General features: G+C 37.9%; 1 protein-coding gene across 10 annotated transcripts in view; it reads left to right on the top strand.

The window, feature by feature from the left end:
* The window catches only part of LOC117402280 (DNA (cytosine-5)-methyltransferase 3A-like), a 228,785-nt gene that overhangs the window by 125,589 nt on the left and 75,584 nt on the right, over nucleotides 1–27,612 (top strand). For 5 of the 10 annotated variants that reach the window (XM_059023711.1, XM_059023705.1, XM_059023703.1 and 2 more), the window contains 2 exons: nucleotides 2,042–2,088; nucleotides 7,657–7,806. In XM_059023711.1, the coding sequence (XP_058879694.1) occupies nucleotides 2,042–2,088; nucleotides 7,657–7,806 (197 nt within the window). The remainder of the gene's footprint in view (nucleotides 1–2,041; nucleotides 2,089–7,656; nucleotides 7,807–27,612) is intronic. The other 5 variants (XM_059023706.1, XM_059023704.1, XM_059023710.1 and 2 more) reach the window with 2 other exon arrangements.

Here is a 27,612-nt window from a genome sequence, read left to right as displayed (position 1 = left end):
TTGTTCCCTGAAAATTATTCAGGGATTTTAGAAATGGGGAGGGGGACAGGTTTAGGTCTTGATTTTTTCAAAGCAATCCACAAATATTACCTCAACGAAATTTTGCACAGACGAAGACGAGACCTTGACCTTTTCTTGGTCATTTTTTTTTAGATTTTTATTATTGGGTTTTCAACCCAAGTTCAAAGGTCAAAAACTTTGTTAAGGTGTAACTTCCTTTTGTTTTGTTTTTTTCATATGTATTTGTTATACCTTTTTTGAATTTGCCATGCGGTTTCCATTACAATGACATCTCCCACAAGTCTGTAGCACAAACTGTTGTTGAGTAAAAGGTTGGTTAACGTTAATGGGGGTACCAATCAACCACATTTTGACCTCTCTATAACTTTTGACCCCTTGACATGATCAGTCTAAAAATGTAAATTGGAGCTTGTTTGCCTGAAACAACCCCAAGAACCAAGTCTGGTGTAAATCGGAGACGGTAGGGTTTAAAATCCAACTTTTTTGGAGTGATTTGTCATGGAATGGCCCAATGACTACTTTATCCCCTTCCAGAACTTTTTACTGTTTATTTGAACTATATGAGACTTTGACTTTGAAAACACATCTATACATTATAAAGCATACAGTAGCATAAGAAACATGGTACAATCAAACATGCAGTGCCCAAAGGGTTATTGAAGAGTGCAAAGTAACTGAAAAGTCAATATAATTTATAAAACTAGCTCTTAAAAAAATCAACTTGTTCTAAATTTAAAACCATTCCCACGATGCATAGATATATATGTAATTACATTTTTATTTCAAGTTTTCCTGTAACTGTTGCTTTTTAGAATATGAGTGCTGAGTCTATGCATGCATTTTTAGTGAATGGTATTGTCTGCAAACAGAACAGTGGTCTTGTGATATTAGTATAAGCCATATTCACAGATGTATTAGATTGGGTGTGCTGTAGCAGCTAGAACATCATACATTCTAAAGAATGCATGTCAGAGAAATGATATGCACCATTAGGAGTTTATTTTGAGATCACTGAATTCCATCCATTTGTCAAGCAGCATTTCAGTTATTGGTGCATTAATTCCTAGATTTAACAAACCTTAACAACTAGATTTTAATGCTATATACATGCAACAAAACACACAAATAGGAATTGTGTTTCTCCAACCGTTTAATTACTAAAGTTGTAACATCTTTTACTGGTAAGATTGCATACTCTTCTTGCACAGGAGGACCTGAAACTCTTGTAGCCTGTGTGCTTTCCGAATACAGATGGTACATTATTTTTAGTACACAGTGCTATACTGTTAGTCTCAGTATACTTGTTGTGGTATAACTCCCTCCCAGCACACACTTGCATGTGCTACAATACCCAATTTGACCATGTGTGTGTGCGTATTCTACACGTCATTTTTTGGGTAAATCATATTACTAATGCTACTAAGATTTTAAAAAATGTAACAAATAATGCACCTTTCCCTAAATTAGTACTAATATTTAATGAAAAAAGTACATCACATTTTTCCAATAAACTAATAAAGATCCCCCACCCCCATGTCCGGAAGGTTTGTAGTCTGTGCCCCGATGATTTTGGACATTCTGCTACCATGGTTTAAACCTACCTAGATAACCTAGGCAGGTTATGTGATGTTCAGTATTGTTGGAGAGGACTCCCAAGTTTATACATAACAGTGAAAAGTGGATTTAAAAAAAAAAAGGAGTCCCCTTGCTCCATAAGTTCACAGTGTGGTTTGCATGTTATTTTTTATTGCTTTCGTTTCCAAATAAGCTGAGGTCACAGGGATTTAAACACCGGATTTCAAATTGGTTTGGATTTTTCCCAGCTTGTTAGCCTGCAACTGATTCATCGTATCCCACATATGAGCTGCATTCAGAGCTCTAGTGAGAGTTCATTGGTTGCAGCTATAAAAGGGTCTTGCTGCAATACAACACGGTGGTTTCAATTATAAACAATGGCAGCTTTGTGAAAGCAAACATGTAACCCCAGTGAACAATCAAAATGTATGTTTCTTATTTTCAGACACAGAGGAAGAAGAGGAGGCCAGTTATGATCCAGTCAAAACAGAGGTAAGGATCACCGTTTGTTTCAATGACCCTCCATTAGATACGTATTTAGGTTTCCACATTTTGTTTCAATTCTGTTATATTTCAATTGGCTTTACTTTGAAAGTTTCACCACCAAAAAAACTAAATATTGGCTTGTTATTTCTGTGTAGCCATTTTAACATTAACCAATTAATTTTGCCTGAGGCACATTTGGGGTTAAAATATAAAATTGAATAATTTTCATATATTAAGGTAGGCTGCCCTGTCTTTGATGGCAATTTATTATCCAGTTAAGTCAATAAAACTTATGTTTAGAAATGCACAGTATTTGGAAACGCCACATGCAAACATACAGCTCTGGAAAAAATTAAGAGACCACTGCAAAATTATCAGTTTCTCTGGTTTTACTAATTATAGGTATGTGTTTGGGTAAAATGAACATTTTTGTTTTATTCTATAAACTACTGACAACATTTCTCCCAAATTCCAAATAAAAATATTGTCATTTAGAGCATTTATTTGCAGAAAATGACAACTGGTCAAAATAACAAAAAAGATGCAGTGTTGTCAGACCTCGAATAATGCAAAGAAAATAAGTTCATATTCATTTTTAAACAACACAATACTAATGTTTTAACTTAGGAAGAGTTCAGAAATCAATATTTGGTGGAATAACCCTGATTTTCAAGCACAGCTTTCATGCGTCTTGGCATTCTCTCCACCAGTCTTTCACATTGATGTTGGGTGACTTTATGCCACTCCTGGCGCAAAAATTCAAGCAGCTCGGCTTTGTTTGATGGCTTGTGACCATCCATCTTCCTCTTGATCACATTCCAGAGGTTTTCAATGGGGTTCAGGTCTGGAGATTGAGCTGGCCATGACAGGGTCTTGCTGGAAAAACCAATCCTCAGAGTTGGGGAACATTGTCAGAGCAGACGGAAGCAAGTTTTCTTCCAGGACAACCTTGTACTTGGCTTGATTCATGCGTCCTTCACAAAGGCAAATCTGTCTGATTCCAGCCTTGCTGAAGCACCCCCAGATGAGTCCAATTTTCAGCTTTGCCCAACACCTGGTCGTCTAATGGTTAGACGGAGACATGGAGAGGCCTACAAGCCACAGTGTCTCGCACCCACTGTGAAATGTGGTGGAGGATCGGTGATGATCTGGGGGTGCTTCAGCAAGGCTGGAATCGGGCAGCTTTGGCATGAATCAAGTACAAGGTTGTCCTGGAAGAAAACTTGCTTCCTTCTGCTCTGACAATGTTCCCCAACTCTGAGGATTGGTTTTTCCAGCAGGACAATACTCCATGCCACACCGCCAGGTCAATCAAGGTGTGGATAGAGGACCACCAGATCAAGACCCTGTCATGGCCAGCCCAATCTCCAGACCTGAACCCCATTGAAAACCTCTGGAATGTGATCAAGAGGAAGATGGATGGTCACAAGCCATCAAACAAAGCCGAGCTGCTTGAATTTTTGCGCCAGGAGTGGCATAAAGTCACCCAACATCAATGTGAAAGACTGGTGGAGAGCATGCCAAGACGCATGAAAGCTGTGCTTGAAAATCAGGGTTATTCCACCAAATATTGATTTCTGAACTCTTCCTAAGTTAAAACATTAGTATTGTGTTGTTTAAAAATGAATATGAACTTATTTTCTTTGCATTATTCGAGGTCTGACAACACTGCATCTTTTTTGTTATTTTGACCAGTAGTCATTTTCTGCAAATAAATGCTCTAAATGACAATATTTTTATTTGGAATTTGGGAGAAATGTTGTCAGTAGTTTATAGAATAAAACAAAAATGTTCATTTTACCCAAACACATACCTATAATTAGTAAAACCAGAGAAACTGATAATTTTGCAGTGGTCTCTTAATTTTTTCCAGAGCTGTATAATCACATGTAGTGTATTCAATCACTGAATGTTCTTCTATAGCTTCTGACTGAAGTTGCATGTTTTAAGACCTTCGCCCAGTTTATTTGGCTGATACTTAAGAGCAGATGCAAATCAAAACTACTGTAGCTCTCTTTTACATTTTAAAGTTACAGTAACAATAAAACATAAAGGCATGACACTCACGCTATTAGGGACACATAATAGCTGTGGACTAGGCTTTGATATATTTGTTGTACAATCAGAAACTTTTAATTTAGAATATGTTATACTGTATAAGGTAATGAAGGGCAGTATAATGTGCAGGATGAAGCTAATACAGCCTTAAGTCTGTTATTTCCCCTAGAAATGAGGCGTCCTTCTGATAGAAGTAACATTTGTTTACAAGAGCCATTAGAAACATGGTTGGGGACTATTTGCCCCCAGACAAATTACAAGTTTCTTCACAGTTACAATAATTCAGTTTGGCTGTTTTCCTGGAAGTGGAAGACATTTTTAGTAAAGGGGATGGAATTAAATAATAATTAATCTATAAGATCTTAATGGGTGTAAAAGCTAATGCTCTGGGGCTTAGATAGATATTGTAACAAGGGGTTCCCTTTCAAGTACGAAATGTAACCATAACTGAATGGGTATTTACCTCCTAAAGACCAGAATCCTGAATATTTTATACCAAAGCTGCTCTTTGAGCCTGTGACGCAGTTGTGACCTTGTCCACCTCTGTCTAAGGGCACTCTCTTGGTGGAAACAGCTGGCCCATCAACTCCTAGGTGTAGTGCTGGGCAGTGTCACCAGAAGGGAGGTCGTCACCATGGACACGTCCAGCCTGGGCTGGGGCGCTGTATGGAATGGCTGGGGTGTGCAAGTTGTGTGGGAACCCCCCATGGAGGGGTCTCCACCAATTTTTTAGAGCTGCTGGCAGTTTTCAACCCATGGCATCCCAACCCATTGAGCCTGTAGCTCTGGGTCTGGCCCCTGATTGACTGCATTTGAGCCATCTGGGACTTTCCAACAGGGTTATTGACACCTTACAGAATGCCAAGGCAGCATCTCCGCATTGCCAGTATGGGTACAAGTGGGGCATCTTCCAGACGTGGTTTTCTGCCTCGTGGGTTTGAATCCACAACTTGTCCCATGGCAGTTATACTGCAATTTTTACAGGACTTTTTTGACGAGGGGAAATCCACCTCCACGTTAAAGGTCTATCTGGCAGCTATTTCTTCTTGCCATGTCAAGATTGACTCTGTCTCCCCATGAGCTCACTTCCTGATGGGACAATTTTTGAAAGGAGCTTTGCAACTTTGTGGGCTCTATTCCAGGGTGCATCTGTCAAGGACATATGCAATACGGCAGCGTGGGCTGCTCTCCATACCTTCACTAGGTTTTACAGGCTAAAAGTTGTGGATCCTCAAAACCCTGGTTTTTAAACTAGAGTGTTAAGGCTGACTTCCCAGTCGCCCTTTACAACACAGGCATAGAGGTGAAATTCTCCCTCAGATTTTTAGCGCTAGCTACCTGTTACTGGGGTACCGAATGGTGACGCACATGGCAGCCTCTCGGCTTAGACTTGTAGCATTCTGGTTATTCTGCAATCTTGCCCTTGCAACGGCTTTGGTATACTCACCCATTCAGTAATGGTTAGATTTTGTACTTGAAAAGGAATGTTATGTTATTATCATAACCCTGGTTCCCTGAAATAGAAATTTAACTATTACCCTTCATGGTCGCTGCGCCCATTATTCGCAGCAGATTTCAAGGAAAAATGATGCAGAAATCTGTGAGCGCAGTCCATTTGATCCCGTCACAGGCTCAAAGAGCAGTTTGGTATAAAGTATTCAGGATCCAGGTCTTTAGGAGGTAAATACCCATTAAGTAACGGTTACATTTCTATTTCAGGGAACCAGGGTTATGATAATAATGTTTTGATGACTTTGAACGGCACTGTAGGAGGCGTTGTGTTTTGAATGACACATTAACTGAAGTCATATATACTTTATAGATGTTAAAGATCAACACATGGAACACATTACATTTTATGGTCTCTTTTGATGTATCCTTGTATTAATAACAAATATTATAAACCTTCTCAGTCAGGTGTACAGTATAGCCCTATATCTAGTATGGGTACTTACCCATTTGTGCATGTCTTTATAGTTACTAGCAACAGCGGTGTGCACATTGTGGGAAACACTCAGCCTTGTCAAGGGACTCCTCATTCTTCACTGTGTCTCTAAAACTGTACTATACAGTAGTTTTTTTCAAATAGCCTGTATTGTTAGCTCATCCAGTCCTTAAATTATAATATATTAGCCTGAACTCCATTAATATAAAACTATTGTGAATAGGCCAGATAAAGGATATCTTTAGAGTTATATTGCCTAATACTTTATTTTCTAAGAACTGCAAAGAGAGTTGTGGTATCTCTAGCTGCCTAAGGAGGTACTGTACTTAACCTTTGATTTCCCAGCTCTCCATCACAATGACTGACAGACAAGAAGGAGGAGATACACAGGTATGAGCGTGTTATGGACTGGCGTCTAGGAGAACAATGCAGACTGGCCAGAGGCAGATGCCCACTCACGCTGGCACAACAAACTCTTGTTTCACCATCGGTTTAATAATGAAATTGGATTTATCTCTCTCTCTGTTGCCAACAGCCTTTTTGCACTCCACATTACGTCATCGGAAATATATTGTTTTTACACTCAAAGGGTAATTTCAGTTACTGTAGCCTGTTACCACTATAAGTTACATTGTGCCTCTATTACCTGCAGCAGTTGTTTTTGATGCAGCCAGGTTGGAACCAAAATGGCAGCATTTGACACCCGAAGGGGGTCTTCTGGAGCATTTTGATGTTGGTAGCTGTCTGTACATTACCTGGTACTTCTATGGATAAGGTGCTTCTGGTTTTAGCCATTTCTAAGGGGAAAGAGGTTGCACTTTACGCTTTATTGAGTGCTGGAGAGTTATTATCTCTGTTAAAGCAGAGATCCAAAATGTAAGACCTGTATAACACACAGGAATCGACAGGTTCGTAGAGCTAAACATCTGTCAGGAGAAGAATCAATAAGGGGCGTCTGCGTTTCCTTCGTTGTTTGCATGGTGATCCGTCTGTCCTTCTGAATGCGTCCTTGAAAACATGCTCTGTGGTACTTCATTGAGACAAGGAAACAGTCGCCTGATTGTCCTTGAATGATGACTATGTTTAAAATAAATGGTACTGAATGGTATATTCATTGAAAACATCAAATACACTTGGTTTTCCTATAAAAGATCTCCCCTTGCATCCTGTGTTGCGGTGGAAAGACCAAAACGCATACAGTGGAGTCAAACACCGCTCAGGGAATCAAAAAAGCAGTCAAGATTAAACTATTTATTAATGCATTGGTGGCAATAAAAAAAAGCCACCATGCATTTTATTCCATGGACACTTGGCCGCTCATGGCATATTCTTAGTGCTTTGTTCATGCGTCTACAAAATACATTACTTATAGTGAATGCCTCAATGTGAGGACAATTTTCACTAAACTTTAGGCGCACCCATTCAGCTATTTCAGCACTTTTCAGACCCTGGAGTCACCATTTGGCGATGGCGATCCCAGCAGTGTTTGGAACAGTCTGCTTTCTTTTTGGTAAGGGAAAACACTACTCAATGGTGTATTTATTTTCCCGTGTTCTTTTTATCCCTTTGAGCAGGGAACTCGAGCCAGGCTTCGTGGGGGACTGGGCTGGAAAACCAGCCTACGTCAGAGGCCCATGCAGAGAATAACCTTCCAGGCCGGGGACCCTTATTACATTAACAAGAGGAAGAGTGATGAGTGGCTGGCCAAATGGAAGATGGAGGTGAGTAAATCGATTGACAGTCTGTGAGGCAAAATAGCGAGGGATCGTCCTACAAAAACAAAGCACCTCTGTCAACTTGTAGGGAACAATTTGCTTAACGGAAGGTATATCAGAGTTTAAAGCCAAGTGTATTTGATGGATCAGTTGATGATACATGAAGGTACCATTTATTTGAGTGTTGGTGTGATTGTTGCCATGGAAGCATGGTGGATATCCGTCCTCTTGTTTTTATGTTTTTATGTTGTCCAGGCTGATTCAATCAGTCAATGTTCTTTTTCATCGACTTTGAGTCATTCAAATGGAAAACCAAAGGACACAATACAGCTGTTATTGAGCGACTTACCAATTAAAGGTATGTAATCCACTTTTGGAAACTGTATTACATTTTAGTTGTACCTACTGAAATTATATAGCATATTAAACAGCTTACTAGCATACATGTAACCCCTTACAATCATTTTAACATATGTGTGTGCTTTAGAGAAAACATAATTACTCTTGTGAGTTTTTTGTATCTTTAAGTCTGAGCTTTTCAATTCGCAAGCTTTAGTTGGATCCGCACGGGGTACCAATGGTCATTGTCTGTGTGTTAGAAAAACAGTTTTTCAAATGCTACCATTGACGTGCTAAAGTACTATATCCTATTTAGTTTGCAAAGCACAGCTCATTTGGTATATACCAGCTTGTAGGCAGTGTAGATGAGTACAGTCTGTTTCTGAGGTGAGATTGTAATAAGTGCTGGGACAAATAATTGAATATTCAAATATCTTTGCTTGAAACGTGTTCATAAACAGAAATGACTGTTCATGTTTTCTAGAAGTGTCAGTCATAATTTAGATACACATATAGCCTTCAACCATTGTGAATTTAGCCAGTCACTAGGTGTTCTATGAAATGCATTACCTAACATCTGAAATAAATAAAACACACACTAGTCTACTGAAGAATGTTTTATTTGGCAGGGTACAGGGTATAATTTTACTTATATATATATATATAAGTAAAATTATATATATATATATATATATATATATATATATATATATATAATCTCCACTGTAGTGCAGTAATTATATTCTTCCAGATAATTTAAATGAGAGAAAACTTTAAAATAAGTTTAAGACATGTAAATTCCATGTTTGTCCTAGCCCTAACTAGTCTTAATACCTTACTTTAGTTATATTCATTTTAGTTATATTGTTCATGAAGAAGATAAGATGGACTGTTTGTTTTGACTTCGCTGGTAACACACTGTACAGCGTGGGATTGGCTGTGTGTCGTAGATTATGCCGTGAGACAGCTGGTGCTGCTGCTGCCACGAAGGACGGCTGTTGTGATGTTAATAAAAGCAGAGCCTATTATAATACTGCAATTAAACACTCAAGAGCTTAACTTCAGAGGTTGAAAAAGAAATAGCTGAGTTATCTTAAATTCAGTTGAGGAACGTGTTTAAAAAAGGCTGTGTTGTCTTGTGTTGGGTTCTTCCGGTGTCACGGGAAATTGGTAGACCGTGAAAAAAGTTTTGCCCATACTGTGCATGCTGTCATGATTGAATCCTGAGTCTTGCTGATTGAGCAGCAGTGATTTGGAGAACTTCCAAACTGGCAGAAAAGGAGATCTAAGATGTGTGTCAGTGACACTTTCATCCATACTCTGGAACTACTTGCATACAGTAATTAGCTGACCGTACATTTATGAAATGTAGATATATTTTGTATTATAGCAATAGCACTACTGTAATAATTATAGCAGTATTAGATATTTACAATTCACAAGCAGATTAGCCAACCAAATCAATAGAAGCAACACATTTACAAAAGCACCTCAAGCTTGCATGAAGGATCGAGATATATAGACAGCAAGTAACCTTAGTGCAACCAAGTGGTCTAAAATTGAATTGCTTCTGAAATCAATTACAATGTTATCATTGTAAGTGCTTTTTTCAACAATGTAATTAATTATTTTTATGTTTAACTATGAAGGGTTCATTATTATTATTATTATTATTAGTCGTAGTAGTACATTGATTTGACAAAGTCGTGTTCATGTGTTTTATACAGTAACTTTTAAAATTACATAAATGGTCTTGTCCATAACTCAATATCTTTCTCTGTTCTGTACCTTTGAGTTAACTCTATATTAACTGCACACTAGGTGGACACTTTTCCGTCAGTCAGTGGAAACTTGACACCTGTGTGCTCACAGGTTATCAGTAAAATGTGGTTGTGCAGCAGTTATTATCTTCAGCTTATCTCTATCAACACATACAAGAGCACAATTTCCATAAGGTATTTCAAACTGGGCAGTGCTTTTTTTTTAATAAAGATTTTGTCATTCCTTTAAAGGTCACTGAAAAATGACCGGCTGACAATAAAGTAATGCTTTTGTAATCTTCTAATGAATCAGATGTGATAGCGGCGTCAGAATCAGGTTTTGCAAACTGCCCGTGACTGGCAGCTGCAGATTCGGGTTTCGGTAGTAAGCTACTGTCTGTTTTTCTTTTTGCAACAGCTACCGATGCCACACGGAACAAAAGAGGCGGATTTTCGTTCTTGATTTTCGCCTGTTTCCTCAGATCATTTAATGGATAGCAATATGGATGGCTTTCGTTAGTTTTAAACTAAATTCGTTTTATTATGGCAGTCGGCAAGTACTTTTATGAATAGGGCCCAAAGAGACCAGGATTAAACCTATCAGAAGTGTTTCCAGTGGTAGCCAATCACTTTCATTTGTGGCCAAACATCTAACAATGCACAAGTATTTAAACAGTGGCGTTAATTGGATCTGCTGCCATTAAGATCTATTGAATTGACCCCAGGATTTGAGAACGGTGCTGCTGTGACTATATTTGTGAAGGAAATCCTTAACATTAGATTGAAGTGGCTGTTCATCCTTGGAGTGGATTCACATCCCAGAGACATCTGGATGACCTCAGTTCACATTCTTGGCTTGTCTCAGAATTTGATTACTGATTAAAAAAAGGGTCAAAGAGTGGATTTCATGTTGAAAGATTGGATTAGCCAAGGCTAACCTTTTGTTTCCCTTGAGACTAAATAAGAAACTAAATACTGTATTGGGGAGTCATAGACCCGAGAGCTTTTCATTAAGAGGCTGTTTTCACTACATTTTGATGACTTTGCATAGCCTGAAATGATAAAGTTATAATGTAGTGTTTATAAATTTAGTGACCATGGAAGGTGGCGGTTTATTATTGCATTAGCTACAGCCAGGGACACACTATTTAAGCTTTCCAACCAAGTTCAGCAATGAAATACCTCTAAAAGACACTTCAGGAGTGATTCTGTTATGTGGACTGAGATAGGAGTGGAAAAACTCAGTTGTCCACAACCAGCCTCAAAACAAGTTTGTGTTATATTTCTTGTATTCTTGGTTTGAAGCCCAATTTGTACAAACTAAATGTTGATTAATCCAAATGGGTAATATACACATCTACAAGTGTTGCTTATTTCATAGATAGTGAACTAGCTGGAAAGATTATATTCCGCCAAGAGAATACCTGCACAGATGTTATCTACCATTGGATCCTGTTCTGTTTAACACATGGTTATACACTGGCAAGTACTTTTGATGATATTAAAACTACTGTATTTCTTCAAAATTAAGACGCAGCCCAAATTTCCCACCCTCAACTAAAAATTTAAAATCTTATAAATATGCATTTACAAAGATGGGTTTACTCGTATAAGAAAACGACATATGGAGGCAGTTTGCAGCCGTCTGCTGTCACACAGAGCATTACTTTTATGCGCTGCTTGTTATTTTCAGTTGGGAGTACTCTCACATGTTTTTCTCCCTTTTTGTGAAATGTGGTATTGCTTGGCAAGTAAAAAAATAGGGGGGGTCTGATTAGAACTGAGCCTAATAATGAAACACTGCTGCTGTGGAAGGAAGGCTTGCTCGGAGCTGATCGGGAGGTCCTGATTGGCTCGAGGGTGTGCCTGGGGAGGCTACACCTGCTTAATGCAGCAATGCCATTTCAAGGCTACTGCATAACTACACAGGTGGGCACTGAGCGAAAGCTTGCTTTCTTTAAGTCAAGAAGAGCGTCCGTTCCGCAGGATAACTACTACGGAACCCTTCAACTGCTAGTCAGTCACATTGCTGTTTGTGTACTCGAGCTGTCACATCTTTTGTTGGCGATTTTAATACATGCATCACTATACTGTACTCGAATTTAAGATGCAGGCCATTTTTATTTTATTTTTTTTAGAAGAAAACACTTTTATCGCAGCCACAAATGCCCCCAGAGATGCTGATTAGAATCAAAATTCATCCAGGCCTGCTTTTAATTTGACACATCTGCACATCTGCTGAATTTGCTCACATTGGATAGAAATCAGGCTAGGCTTGGCTTCTATTGCTCACATTGGATAGAAATCAAGCTAGGCTTGGCTTCTATTGCTCACATCCAGATTTACTATGGCTCTACTACAGTATATAAACAATTCCTCTATTAAAAAGAACAGTCAATTCATTAAGTCAAATCTGTGTTATAGACTGGAATCTGATAAACAGTGCATTGTGTAGCAGTGCTTGGAATATTTACACCCTGTCAGCATACAAGCTTCAACTGAGAGCATTTGTAAATACATGATAACTAGAATTATACTCCTGATACTTCAAGTAATGCAATCCATTTTGGTAGATCCCAAAAGGAACCCATGCCATCAGCAATGTGAAAGTGAAAACACGAACAATAAGGCAAACTTCGATCAAATGTCCTCCAATTAACCAATTGATGAATATAATGAAACGCAAGCTGAGGAAGGGACAAATGTATCCATTTTCTGAGATTTTCTATAAAGGCATCAAAAAAGACACATGAAGACTGAACAAAAGCACAATCTGGGAGCCTGTAGTAGTTACTGAAAATGCTGTCTTTTTGACTGGTTTGCTAACTGCTCAAAGGAAAGGTCTCTGCTACAAAAATCTCTTGCTGTCGACCTTTGGATCTAGATTGGCTACCTCTGTTCTGTCTGAATAATCTTCACATAACAGTCATTTTGTCACAGTCATAATTTAATCTCAAATAAAAGTCACTTGTATTGTGCTTGAGGCTGCTGAAGCAATTTTGGCTAAACTGTGATGGCACAAGTTGGTTCAGTTATTGTCTTGTTTACACTTGGATGGAGATGTGTAGTAGGAACAGCTGTCTGTCATTCAGCCCTCCTGAGCTTGTCTGGTTCCTAGTAGCCGACTGATATCAAAACTTTGTCAAGTTGGGTCTTAAAAGATCCAGGATCCAAGTGATTCTGCCTCAACAACATGACTAAGTGTCTCCTTCTCTCTGTCATTTATCGTATTATTATTATTTGTTTATTTAGCAGACACTTTTATCCAAGGCGACTTACAGAGACTAGAGTGTGTCAACTATGCATCTTCACTTATCTTTACTTGATTTCCAGCTGTGTCCTCTGGTCCTGGATTCTGTACTGTGCTTATAGTATTGGTTTGGGTTAACTACAGTATGTCAATTCCTTTTAAGATTTTAAAGACTTCCATCATGTCTCCCCTAATTCTTTGTTGTAGGCTAAATAGATTCCTTTTTTCAGCCTATCTTCATAGCTCATTCCTTTTAGCCCTGGGATAAGTCTGGTTGATCTTCGTTGTACTCTACTGTTTTGGCTATATACCAGAGCATTCTGTTTGTCTTTTTGATTGCTTCCCTGCACTGATTGTGTCTGATTGCTGATAGTGATGAGTCCAATACAACACCAAGGTAAGCTGTTCCATTTCTATACCCCCCATTTGGTATTTGTATCCTACATTTCTGTGACTGGCATATAACACGTTTGTTGACATTACATTTAATTTGCTATGTTTCTGCCTAGTCCTGTATGCGGTCAAAATCTTTTTGGATTTCCTATGTGGCTGAAAGTATGTTGGCCACTCCTCCGAGCTTTGTGTCTTTTACAAGTTTGCTAATTATCCATCTATCTAACTTAGGGATCCAAGCACAGAGCCCTGTGACACCCACTGAGTACATGGCTCCAACTAGAGGAGTCCCCTATAACAAGTACTCTCTGCATCCTTAGAATTTGTCTTTCATGCAGCACTTAGTCAAAGGCTTTTTGGAAGTCCCAAGTATGGTATAGGATGTCATATGCTCTTTTTGGTCCATCCTTGCAGTGACTTCTTCCAAGTCTGTGAGGTTTGTCAGTCAGGAGCACTCTTTTCTGAATTCGTGTTGGCTCTCTTCTAATTCCGTTGAGATGTAGATAATTCTCTAGTTTCTCTTACGATTGATTCTGTGATTAGGATGTGATGCTGATGGGTCTTCTGTTTCCTTGTTCCACCATTTTTAAGCTCTGTCACTCCACAATCTGGGTTCTACCAGTTAATACCTTGGAAGTGGAAATGCCCCATGATTATACTGTCCCATTCCTTGCATCAATCTCTAATGTTGTTGTATAAAAGGGTAAGGTCATGGTATCCATGTTTAGTGGTCTGCAGCAAACTCCACGGCTTTTGAGAGGCAGGAGATTATATTTATGAATGCAAGTTTATTGGCTTTGTTCTACCTATACATTATAGAGGGCATAACAAAAATATTTGCTGTAATTTTCCTAGCTGACATTTATTTAATCATGAAGGCAGTGACATGGATTAGGGCACAGGATTGTTGACATTGTTCTAGTCTTTTTACTTAAGGAGGCTGGAACAGCCTGTTAAATGTTATCCTCCCAGCAGGATCTGCCTTGAGACCTGATTGCTAGCATATGTGTTTCAGTGCATGCTGGATCCCTAACCTCATGGGCCCCCTTGTGGCCAATACTTTACCCGCTACAATCATATAGGCATATTAACCTGGCAAGGAAGAAAATCCAATGGAGGAATTTATATTGCCCGTATTCCGTATTGCTTTGTATCGGAACTACAATTATGTTTTTGACCATGCTACAAAGAATCACACAATGTATTTTTTCCTTGATTTGTGATAGAGCAGTGACTTTATAATAACATAAATGCCAAACTCTTTCTGGTGTGGCTTGACTGTCTGCTCTCACGCACCAATCTGTTGTGTGTTACACTTTTGCTTCCGCTAGGTTTGGACAGTTAGTTTTTTCTCTGTTTTGAATGGTACAAACTTTGATCTGTTATGCATCTGTTATTTTAGCTTGCTGTCTACGTGCATTATAGTAACTACACCTGAAACTTCCTGATTAGTTAATGAAAATTATTTTATTTATTTTAAAAATCAAATAATTCCTTTGCTGTAAAACATTGTTATACAGTGCTGCATTTATTCATGATCCTACATAACTCCAAAATACTCTATCAAAGGTAAAACTGACATTTATTCATTTATAAATAAGGTTAAAATGACATGATTACTGATTAGCTTACTTTCTTGATTGTGGACCTTTTATCCATGTGGGTCTTTAAGAGCCATGAAAAGGGAGTACAGTAGCAATAAAGGAATTGGCCATTTACTGATCAGCTATGAAATGCACCAACCGACTCCCCACTCCCCTCAGTTCTTGCCTGCGACTGTTTACCCAGCTGAGTTTTTTTAAGATGATGCATTTAATCCTATCGGGCATCCCTTGTATTGTGTTCACTGGCAGGGAGCCGATGCTTATATCTGGGGAAACAGCAGAAGCTGTGTTTACCGAAGTGGGTAACAATCGGCCAAAAGGTGGAAAGACCTAATTAAAAGGAGAGTAGTGTGTACCTTCCGTGTGTACAGCAGGGGTTACACTGGAGAGACAAACAAGTGGGCGAACATACACTACCAACCCAGAGAGTCATTTGCATGCAGATAATAATCTGGCTTTGCACAGAGTAATTACGAATGCCTTGCGACAGCTGCCTCTTATTATATACTTGGCCTCACTTCCAAGTAAAAGTTGGGTAGTTATTAGTAGTTGTCTACAGGTGAATGTGGTTTAATACTTAAAAAAGGGTCTGATAAAGACAATACTTGGTAGGAAAAAAATACTGTAAATGTGCCTTCATGACCAATAAGCTCAGCTGGAAGTTGGATGAATACTGTAGATTTTTTTTTCCCCCAAGAAATGGGCATGAGTGGCACTGCTGGGGTCATCACTATTGAGTTATATAGAGCGAAGTGGGCCTGGCTTGATGGATTGAACCATCTGCAGTCTTTGGAACAGATTGTTGAGACATGCACTTTTTAAGAAATTATAAGTATATAGAAAATTAATTGGGTTTCAAGATTTAGTTGGTTAGAATACAAATTTGAGTTAGTATCTGAGGTATCATAAATTGAGTTAAAGAATTTGGGTTTAAACGGTAACTAGATAATCAGGAAAGACTATTTTAAACCAATGAAGCAGATGACTTAGAATGCTTTCTAGTTTTATGAGAGTTGTAAAATTCAAAGTGAGAACTCGGTTTAAACTAAATGTCTGTTCTCACACCTAAAGTGAAACTTCCTTTCCCATAATAAAATAAAGGTAACACTTTAAAAGGAAGATCTGTTCCCACGTTGCAATTTCAAAGGTGACGAAAACAAAAGGTTTGCAAACTTTTTTTTCCTCTGTCACCATTCTATTTTTTATAAGTCACGTGAAGAATGTCTTCTGATAGGCTGAAACCATGTGGGTATAACCTTGTAATAATGTGATTGGTTAAATGTTTGTAACTAACTATGGCATTTTGGGGAATGTCCTTTTTTCTGATTTGTTAAGAAAGAATGATGAAAACTTATAAAAACGTAAACACATTGAATCATTGGGTCCGACCATCTGTGCTGGGGGTGATCCTCCAGCGCCTGTACTATATCAAATAAAAACATACTTGTTGAAACTGTTACTAAGTTTTGGAGTCACGGTTCTTTTATATGAATGAAAGAATAATAACTTAACTTTAATTTAAATCCAACACAGATGACTTGAGCAATGTGAATAATTTGTTAAATTAAAGAAAGGAGACCGGTATAGTGTTAAAATGTTGGCATTGTATTGCAGCAATGGTGAAATGGTAGATACATTTAATGCTTTAAAAATTGCTCTGAGTAAAAGGGACTTTAATTAAAAATATTATATGACTACTCATTTTCATGCATTTGGTGTTTTCCTTCTTTATCAAAAATAAGTATTCCCCTTATTGTTTCATAAAAACTGTTTACTTGCCCTGTTCACTAGCCCTTTTTTCAATAAGGGCTTTGAATCACTGTGGTTCTTCCACATTACAGATAACTGTACATCCTGTACTTTTCAGGTTAATCTATCTGCACACTAGTGACTACCTCTAATACTGCGCAGAATTAAAACTGTTTTCTTTCCAGCTTGCTGGGCATTAGTGGCAGTGGCTCATAGACAATGTTTTCAATCAGTACATGCTTTTTAATTTCAAAATCATGTTTATATTCAACCTTATGGACGACACTCCAACTGGATTAAGGTTGATTTAGTTTTGACAGATGCAATCGAGCAAAAGCTGCTTGATAAACTGGCTAACTGTTTTCTGAGAGGTAGACAGTGATATGTACATCCATTGTGACGTATTTCTTTTCAGTTAGACTATCCTAGGAGAACACTGTATAAAGGGATTAGGTTGAATTTGGCATTCTGTCCCTCAAGCTACTGGTCATTAAAGAGTCCATCCGTCACCAACTTCGTAATTAACCATGTATCTGGATCCATGCCCCTGGAGACCTCTGTGTGACCCTAACACCTCCTGTCAATGCGGCAACAACAGCAATTACCTAACCTTTGACCCCAGACATCCCAGACAGCGAGTCAAATGTCCACTGACACTGGCCTGACTGAGAGCAACAGATTGGATGGTGATGGAGTGCCAAAAGAAAACAGACCACAGGAGTTCCAAGTGCATTTTTTTTTTTCCTGTGAAATGATTTTACATACAGTATTGTATTGTGCAGGCGCTACAGCCAGTTAAAACACACGTTTCCTGTACTTATATTTTGCTATTTATTTTGTTTCATGCTTTGAAAACAATGAAAGGATGGGTGAAAGTGAAATCATTATTTTTTTTAAGAAAAAAAAATCTTGAAAAATAATTTACCATACAGTACAGGGATCGACCTTACGGCATCTCATTTAGTTTTTTCAAGATTACATTGTTGTGGATTTTACAATAGTAAATCCCTTAAAAGACAAACTGTATTCATAAACCTGTTCACGTCCTTGTGTATGCCACTGGAGCAAACTGTCAAGCAAAAGGGGTGGATACCGGAGCAAATGAAAATGTTAAACTCTCTGAGAGGAGTTGGGAAGCAAAGACCTGCTTGGGTGATTGTGTACAAACATTGGATATTGAGATGCTTTTAGGATTGGAAACAAAAACAACTGGTCAAAACTGATTTATGACCAAGAACATGTGATTAAACATATAAAAACAATCAGAGCAATATTTTTTTATTTTTTTATTTGTCGGACTCATGTGATTTTCTGACAGCACAGTTTAGTCTTTGTCTCGGGTACCACCCTGGACTGTACTATCCATTGGCCCTGTCTGTATTTTACTCACCACTGACTAAGCAAAACATATTGAATTGAAACCATATCGATGCAATGCTGTACTTATTGACTATTATGAAAGCTTTATTGCAGTGGTAAGTAAACTCTGTGTCGTACAGTATTGTGGAAAATTTAAACATATACCTCATTCTAGGAATATGAGCTTTTAACATTAACTGAGCCGTGGTACTATTACGGAAAAACAGAAGAGAAGGGATCTTGTTTGGTTTTAGTGGATATACAGTACATCGAGAAAAGTAATCGTTTTGCTGTCAGAAATGCTGGAATTTGTTTCTGTGGAATACAAAACGTTTTTCATGATGAGGTAATTTAAAAAGGAGAAGTATCTTATAAAGACTACATTGGATGGAAATGTAACATTTTGTAATGTGTTAAGTCAGTAGTATTTGGAAATGGCTTGTTATTTCCTCTTGTTAAATACCTAATGGCACTGCTCAAAATTTGTGCAGATAGTGGGATTCAATTTAGAGACCCAATCTGTAGTATGGTACATGTTACCAGTATTTTACCTTTACAATACACAGCAGAAATAGCAATCTAAACCAGTTGGTTGAAGGATGTTAGTCTTCATTTTAAGCAGCAAGTTATATATATATATATACACAGTGCCTTGCAAAAGTATTCAGACCCCTGACCAATTCTCTCATATTACTGAATTACAAATGGTACATTGAAATTTTGTTCTGTTTGATATTTTATTTTAAAACACTGAAACTCAAAATCAATTATTGTAAGGTGACATTGGTTTTATGTTGGGAAATATTTTTCAGAAAAATAAAAAAACTGAAATATCTTGCTTGCATAAGTATTCAACCCCTGTGCTGTGGAAGCTCCCAGTTTACACCGATGAAAGAAATTGCCCTAATGAGGACACAATTACCTTACCATTGGCCTCCACCTGTGAACCATTAAAGTTGCTGTCACATTTTCTGGATAAAAACCCCACTGTTGAAGGATCATTGGTCAGGCTGTGAATCTGAAGGAAAATGAAGACCAAAGAGCATTCTACAGAAGTTAGAGATAAAGTAATACAAATGCATAGATTAGGGAAAGGGTATAAAATAATATCCAAGTATTTGGATATCCCAGTGAGCACAGTTGGATCAATAATCAGGAAGTGGAAGCTGCATCACACCACCCAGGCACTGCCAAGAAAAGGCCGTCCCTCAAAACTCAGCTCTCAAACAAGAAGGAGACTTGTGAGAGAAGCCACAGAGAGGCCAACAATCACTTTGAAGGAGCTACAGAGTTCAGTGGCTGGGAGTGGAGCAATGGTGCACCAGTCAACCATATCAAGAACTCTGCATAACACTGGCCTGTATGGGAGGGTGGCAAGAAAGAAGCCGTTACTCAAAAAGTACCATCTGAAAGCATGTCCGGAGTTTGCCAGAAAGCATGAGAGTGACCCAGCTGCGATGTGGGAAAAGGTTTTGTGGTCAGATGAGACCAAGATAGAGCTTTTTGGCCAAAACAAAGCGCTATGTGTGGCGCAAACGTAACACTGCCCATGCCTCAAGACACACCATCCCTACAGTGAAGTATGGTGGTGGCAGCATCATGCTGTGGGGATGCTTCTCATCAGCAGGGACTGGGCATCTTGTTAAAATTGAAGGAAGAATGGATGGAGCAAAATACAGGGAAATACTGCAAGAGAACCTGCTTCCGTCTGCTAAAAAACTGAAGCTTGGGAGGAAATTCACCTTTCAGCAGGACAATGATCCCAAGCACAAGGCCAAAGCAACATTGGAGTGGCTCAAGAACAAAAAGGTGGCCCAGTCAAAGTCCTGATCTCAATCCCATTGAGAATCTGTGGCACTATTTGAAAATTGCGGTCCACAAGCGTCGTCCAACCAACCTGAACAACCTGGAGCAAATCTGCCAAGAAGAATGGGCCAAAGTCACTCCGACACTGTGTGCAAAGCTGGTACATACTTACCCCAAAAGACTTAAAGCTGTTATTGCAGCGAAAGGTGGCTCTACCAAATATTAATGTGTGGGGGTTGAATACTTATGCAAGCAAGATATTTCAGTTTTTTTATTTTTCTTAAAAATATTTCCCAACATAAAACCAATGTCACCTTACAATAATTGATTTTGAGTTTCAGTGTTTTAAAATAAAATATCAAACAGAACGAAATTTCAATGTAGCATTAGTAATTCAGTAATATGAGAGAATTGGTCAGGGGTCTGAATACTTTTGCAAGGCACTGTATATATATAGCATTAGACAAGAAGATGTGCAATACGTAGCAACAACTGACCAGTCTGAAATCACGTAATGGTAAGAAAAGCATCTATCTAGGCCTTTCCCTCAGTAATCACTTAATCATGTCAGAAATTGTTTACAAAATAATTTGTAGTGAGCATTTGTTCTATAATGATCTGTCACCATGGAAACCTTAGCAGGGCCTACTCTATCTGCTCTTGCAAAGCCTAACCCCCCCTCCATGCTGTACAGGGGGTAGATTGTAGTCATGGTGGTGAAAATATTTCCAAACATTCAAAACTAGCTTTCAAAATCATGGCTTTTCCTCCCAAAATTATTGTTTTTGTTGCAATTCAATTTAAATAATATACTAAAAACAACAAATGAATAGTCTTTAAGTATTAGAATATAAACGCTTTAAAAATTAACTAAATACATAATTGTTTATCTTTTCATGGATGTATTAAAATAAGTCTTTTATTGTTTTGTTTTATTCTTTCTCGTAATTTATAAATACAGAACTCTGTACATTATATAGAATTACTGCTAGACTGCAGGAAATCCTAAAAAAATGTCTTTAACATATGAAAATGTGCCTTTTTTGAGGAATCTCTGAAATAATGTAATCAGTGTTTAGCATAAGTCGTAGAGGCCGTGACTTGGAAGGGGTTGATTGATAATAACATGATTTAAAAAAAAAAACAAAAAAAAAAAAAAAACAGCTTTTCTTTCCTTTAGAAATGAAATGGTGCCATTTTTGTGCCTTGTGTTACAGTCTATTCCTTTTACCCACCCCCCATCTCCCATCCCCCCCCCCACCCCCAGTTATGGAAATGAACCTTGTGTTAGATATGAGGATGAGGACAAGGTTTGCAGCAAATTTCTAGCCTGCATACAGACAGCCTCCTGGCTCACTGCCAGCGTTTGCAAGCCCCTTGTAGCCAACCAGAATTCCTGTCGGAAATCACCTGACCCTGAGTTCCCAGACAAAGAACATTTTCAGCTTTTTTTTTTTTTTTTTTAACCAAGCTCCTTTACCCCAAGAGAGGGGGGCAAAAATAAAATAAAACCCCACACTGGATTTAAAGTTGCGTGCACCAGGGTTTATGGGTATGTCCATTCAATTATTTGTTTAATAACACAGTGATATGTGCTTTTGTGTTTAGCCTGATTACAGCAAGGGCAGAGAATATGCTGACTTAAGGTATTTCTGGAGAGTTGTTACGGAGCATCTGTTCCAAGCAACTTAAAGGGAAACCATCACTTTAAATAAAAAGGGAAAGCAACACCACCACCAGCAGTATAAGGTGCTTTAAATAGAACTACTCATTCACGGTGGTACTAGATTTAGAGCAAATGTTTTTGTTTTAATGCAGAAAAATATACATTTGTTGCTTTGTACTTGTGTAAGCAAGTATACATTTTTTACTTTTTCTTCTTTATTATTACTTGTTTTTCAGACAGTCTTCATTGTTAGTTAGAAAGGATTAGTAGTAAGCTAAGGCTTCAGTGAAGTTTGGTTTGTTATAGACTGACCATATACATTGTTTAAAGGGAGATAAGCAGAGACTTGGGTGCAGATTACATTTACAGTAATATTGTAAAAGGCAAAAGTTAATTACGTGGGCCTCAAGCCTTTAACTTTGGCAGTTAGTCGGCAGAAAAACTTGCTGCTGACATTCCAAAATTTAAATTAGAATGTTTTTTTTTTTTTTTCTTCTCTTTGTGTTTGAAAATGCAATAGTGAAGAAGTCAACCCTCATTCATTTTGTATATGTATCAAAGGTTCTGAAGTGAAATAAAAAAGCTGATTCTTGTTTTGGAAAATGCTGTGGGACAGTTTTAGAAAAATCAGATTTGAAAGAGTGTAAAAGAGACTTGCACAGGATGGTAAACTTGGGGAAAACTGCATGGTAGAGACTTAGGAATGTTTGTATTCTAGGAATACATATTGTGCATGCTTTTAAAAAACCTTAAAAATTCAAAAGGAAACAACAGTGCTATGCTTTGTTTTTTTCAGTTTTTATTTTTACTGTTAGCAAGCCCCTTCTAGCCAGGCTTTGAAAGGGGCTTAGGAAACAGAAAATTAATCTCCTTTTTAAAATGTTCACATTTCTAAAATGTTTTTAATGTTCTCTTTTTTCTTTTTCTTTCTTTTTTTATATAAAATGTGGCAGATTGTATTATTGTTTTTCAGTTTGCCAAATAAATAAGTTTGGTTTTTAAGTGTATGGTGCTTTGTATGTTTGCTGGTCCCAGTTTTAAGTGTCTATGTATATTCAGAATTATATATATATATATATATATATATATATATACACTTGTGTATATTTGCATCCTGAGCCATTCGAAAAAAAGGCATAATACTGCAGTAGTGACGTCAAAATGACATATTCGTCTAGAAGATTATACTTGACCTTTGACCCATATTTGACTCCTGTGCACCCCGACCACTTTCAAACAAAATCTCTTGTGTTAAATCACTCAACAACACCCACAATTCTTGTTTTTTAGGCACTTTTAACAAATCTGTCTCTGCGAAGATTTACAATCATCCTCCACCAACGGCAGCACCAGTCAAGCAAACAATAATCTTCTACTCTGACAGCGACTAAAAAATAAAATAAAAAGCATACCCCATTGAAACACCATTTCCTTAAAAATATGTAATTTTTTGCAGTTCATTATCTAACCGGTTTAATTCGCTGTTTTATATTTAAAGATTCTTTAATATTGACTTAATTTTACGTTATTATTATTCATATATTTTGAACCTTAACACTCGTTTATTGTCTTTTTTATCACATATAATATATATTATAAAATATAATAGATGAGCTTCAGTGAGTTAAATGAAAACGGTCTCGTAGTTTGTGACGTCACATAAACCCTAGATGGAATTATTATCCTGTAACTCACTGAAGCCCATCTATTATTCTCTCTCTCTCTCTCTCTCTCTCTCTCTCTCTCTCTCTCTCTCTCTCTCTCTCTCTCTCTCTCTCTCTCTCTCTCTCTCTGTCTCATATATATATATTCTCTCTCATAATATATATACTCAAAGACCTTTTTGTTTTGTTTTGCTCAAATTGAGTGAAAGTTTATTATGATAAACTCTGTTAGGGTTTAGTTGATTGGACGGAACAGTCATACAGCCACATATTGATCCTCAGGTGTAGTCTATTGTTGTCTTGGTGTGTAGGAATGTATACATTACAGCACAGGCTCACCCTCCTATAGGAACAGGGCTTTTCTCATATAGGCAACTGCTTAAGCGTGTGATATGATGAATCCTCCTTAATAATTCATTATGTTTTGCATGCAGTCTGTGTTCACTCACTGTGTGGTTGGTGTATTATTAGGATTATGTTGATATTGTATGGAGTTTGGTATATGTTTCCCTCAGAAGCTCCCTTTACAGAGAGAGTGGATCTTAATCATCTACGGTACACAGTTATCTCTGTAGGAAGGCCTACAGTATTAATTACAACAGCAGAAGCTACACTTGGAAACTTGTTACCTTTTCAGCATGCCTTTGTCACCCTGCATTGACAGTTTTTGTGTAATTATTTATCTACGTGCTTTCTACATTTGCATATGTTGTGTATACAAAATAGCATAATCATTTTTTCTACTTTTTTTTTTTTTTTTTTACTCGTTTTACCATGAAGCCATCAAATTTCATAAACACAAAATAATAATTGTTTACAATTCTTCAGAAAATCTACTTTTATTCAGTTTGTCCGTTGGGTGACAAACCATATGTTTGATTTTTTCCCATTGTGTTTGTTTTGTGAAGTGATGTCAAGGACTGCTCAAAGTAGGTCTTGCATTTTGCCTTCAATAACTCCCTTCAGTTCTGAGGTTGTAATGTCCTGTAACTGCTGTTCACACATGTAGGCTTTAGTAACCCTAAATCAGATAATGCTAAAGAGGATTAAAGGCTACCCGGTAACTTCAGTAAGAGTGAAGACTGATGTGCTCTCCTGGTATATTTGAGACAGATGACTTGTAATATGTGCTTAGTGATCGCTATAGTAAAATGAACTAATCAGTGGGATACCTGCATGTAACATAGACAATAGAAGGGACTGGGCCCCACTGAATGTCTCTTTGTGTCAGAGGCAATGAGAGAAATATTATTATTATTATTATTATTATTTATTTCTTAGCAGACGCCCTTATCCAGGGCGACTTACAATCGTAAGCAAATACATTTCAAGTGTTACAATACAAGTAATACAATAAGAGCAAGAAATACAATAACTTTTGTTCAAGTAAAGTATAAGTGTGACAAACCACAATTCAATAATACAGCAGATAGTGATAGTTACATCAGGGTGTGATTAAATAGTGATAGTTACATCAGGATATGATTAAATACAAAGTACTACAGGTTAAACACTTGGCAGATTACAGTATTCTGAAGTACAGGATTAAATGCAGTAAGATAGGGGCAGATAAGAGCAAAATAAAGCACATTTACATGAAGGGTGATAGTGTCCCAGGATACAAACAGAGGAGTTCTACAGGTGCTCTTTGAAGAGGTGAGTCTTAAGGAGGCGCCGGAATGTGGTCAGGGACTGGGCAGTCCTGACATCTGTAGGAAGGTCATTCCACCACTGCGGAGCAAGGGTGGAGAAGGAGCGGGCTCTGGAGGCAGGGGAGCGTAGCGGAGGTAGAGCTAGTCTTCTAGTGCAGGCGGAGCGGAGAGGTCGAGTGGGGGTGTAGGGAGAGATGAGGTTCTGGAGGTAGCTGGGTGCAGTCTGGTCAAGGCATCTGTAGGCTAGTACAAGAGTCTTGAACTGGATGCGAGCGGTGATCGGGAGCCAGTGGAGCGAGCGGAGTAGTGGAGTAGCGTGGGTGAAGCGAGGCAGAGAGAACACCAGGCGGGCAGCAGAGTTCTGGATGAGCTGGAGCGGACGGGTGGCGGACGCAGGGAGGCCAGCCAGGAGGGAGTTGCAGTAGTCTAGGCGGGAGAGTACCAGGGCCTGGACCAGGAGCTGGGTAGCATAGAGGGACAGACATATTCAATTGGAATTGAGGCTGAACTTGCTCTCTGAACTGTTGGCTTCCCTCTTATTTGCGTCACCTCTCTATCAAGATATAAAGAGCCGCACCCTGTCCTTCAAAATAAAGTGGAAGTAGAAGAATGAGCCATTATGGTCAGGAACAAAATTGAAAAGGAAAAACAATAAAATGAAAAATGGGGGAGAGTAAGTGACGACAGAGGCCCTCTATCAAAACAAAAGGTTGGGTTACCTGGGAAGACCACTAATGCACATACTATAAACTGGTTCAAGAGAGGGTTTTTTAAATTATATTTCTTTCTTTCTTTAGAAGTTATTTAGTCAGGATTAGTCCACTGAAATGCAAGCACCTCATTCACATAGACACCCTGTCTGCAGCAATAAGACGTGTTACATCAAGTCATAGACACCAACTCTTCTCCTGTGATCTCTTTTTAATGCCTCATCTTCCTATATGTGTCTCAGGAGTAGTCACATGTTAGTACAATCATACTTACAAATAGTATAATTGGCATAACTCAGCTCCCAATTGACGTAGGGGGCACCAGCCTGTAGCATCCCCAACTAGCTCTGAACCACCACCTCTGAGGTTCAATTGTTCTCTACCACTGGGTACATTCTTAATTTAATATGCACGGTCAGAATTTGTGTTTGGATCAGTTTGTACAGGACCAGGTATAACTTAAAAGTGATCAAAGGTGATAGGACCTACACATTACAGTAGTGTATTTAAAGTGCTGTTAATAAAACATGGCGAATGATGTGTCTATGTATATATATATATATATATACAGTGCCTTGCAAAATCACTCCGACACTGTGTGCAAAGCTGGTACATACTTACCCCACAAGACTTAAAGCTGTTATTGCAGCGAAAGGTGGCTCTACCAAATATTAATGTGTGGGGGTTGAATACTTATGCAAGCAAGATATTTCAGTTTTTTATTTTTCTTAAAAATATTTCCCAACATAAAACCAATGTCACCTTACAATAATTGATTTTGAGTTTCAGTGTTTTAAAATAAAATATCAAACAGAATGAAATTTCAATGTACCATTTGTAATTCAGTAATATGAGAGAATTGGTCAGCGGTCTGAATACTTTTGCAAGGCACTATATATATATATATCTATATATATATATATATATATATATATATATATATATATATATATATATATATATATATATATATATATATATATAATATAATATATATATATATATATATATATATATATATATATATATATATATATAGCAAGTTTTGCTTTTTTTGGATGAGGAAAAAAAGTTACTTGACAAGGAAAATGAAATTAATAGCTAGCTGAGGCACCTTTAGCAATAATAACCTCTTTTAAATGATTAGGATATTTGAGAATGAGCTTTTGGCATGATTCTTTAGTGATTTTTGACCAAGTTCATTCAAATTCCGAGGACTTCTCTTGTGCACAGCCTTCTTCAACTCATACCAAAGATTCTCAAATCGGCCTTAGAGTGGGACTTTGACTAGGCCAGTCTAGAACCTTGATTTTATTCTTCTTTAACCATTCTGAAGTAGATTTTGATGTGTGCTTTGGATCGTTTTTGTGTTGGAATGTCAAGTTTTGTAGCAGAGGGTTTCAAATGATTGGCCAATATCTTTTGGTAAGCTATGGAATCAATTTTTCCATGTGTTGGAACTAAATTGTGCCATTAGAGGGAAAACAGCCCCATAGAATGATATTACCACCTCCATGCTTGACAGTAGGTGTTGTTTTCTTTGTACGCCTCACCAGACTTTCTCCAAAAGTAACGACTATCAGTGTGACAAAATAGCTCGATTTCTGTTTCATCACTCCACAAAACCTTTGACCAGAACTCATATCCATCATTCAAATGCCGTTTTGCAAACATTAAGTTATTGTCTTTGTGACGTTTTCCTAAGAGTGGCTTTTTCCTTGGCCTGCAACCATTGAAACCTTCACCATGCAATACTCGACTTGGTTGAAATGGAAACCCCAGTCCCACTTGCAGCCAGTTCACTTTGAATATCTTTGGCAGTCAATCTCGGATTGTTATTAATCTTCCTCACAATTCTGT

Source organism: Acipenser ruthenus, chromosome 5 (genome assembly GCF_902713425.1).
Source record: "Acipenser ruthenus chromosome 5, fAciRut3.2 maternal haplotype, whole genome shotgun sequence".
NCBI classification, from domain to species: domain Eukaryota; kingdom Metazoa; phylum Chordata; class Actinopteri; order Acipenseriformes; family Acipenseridae; genus Acipenser; species Acipenser ruthenus.
This window is presented reverse-complemented; position numbering and strand designations above follow the sequence as displayed.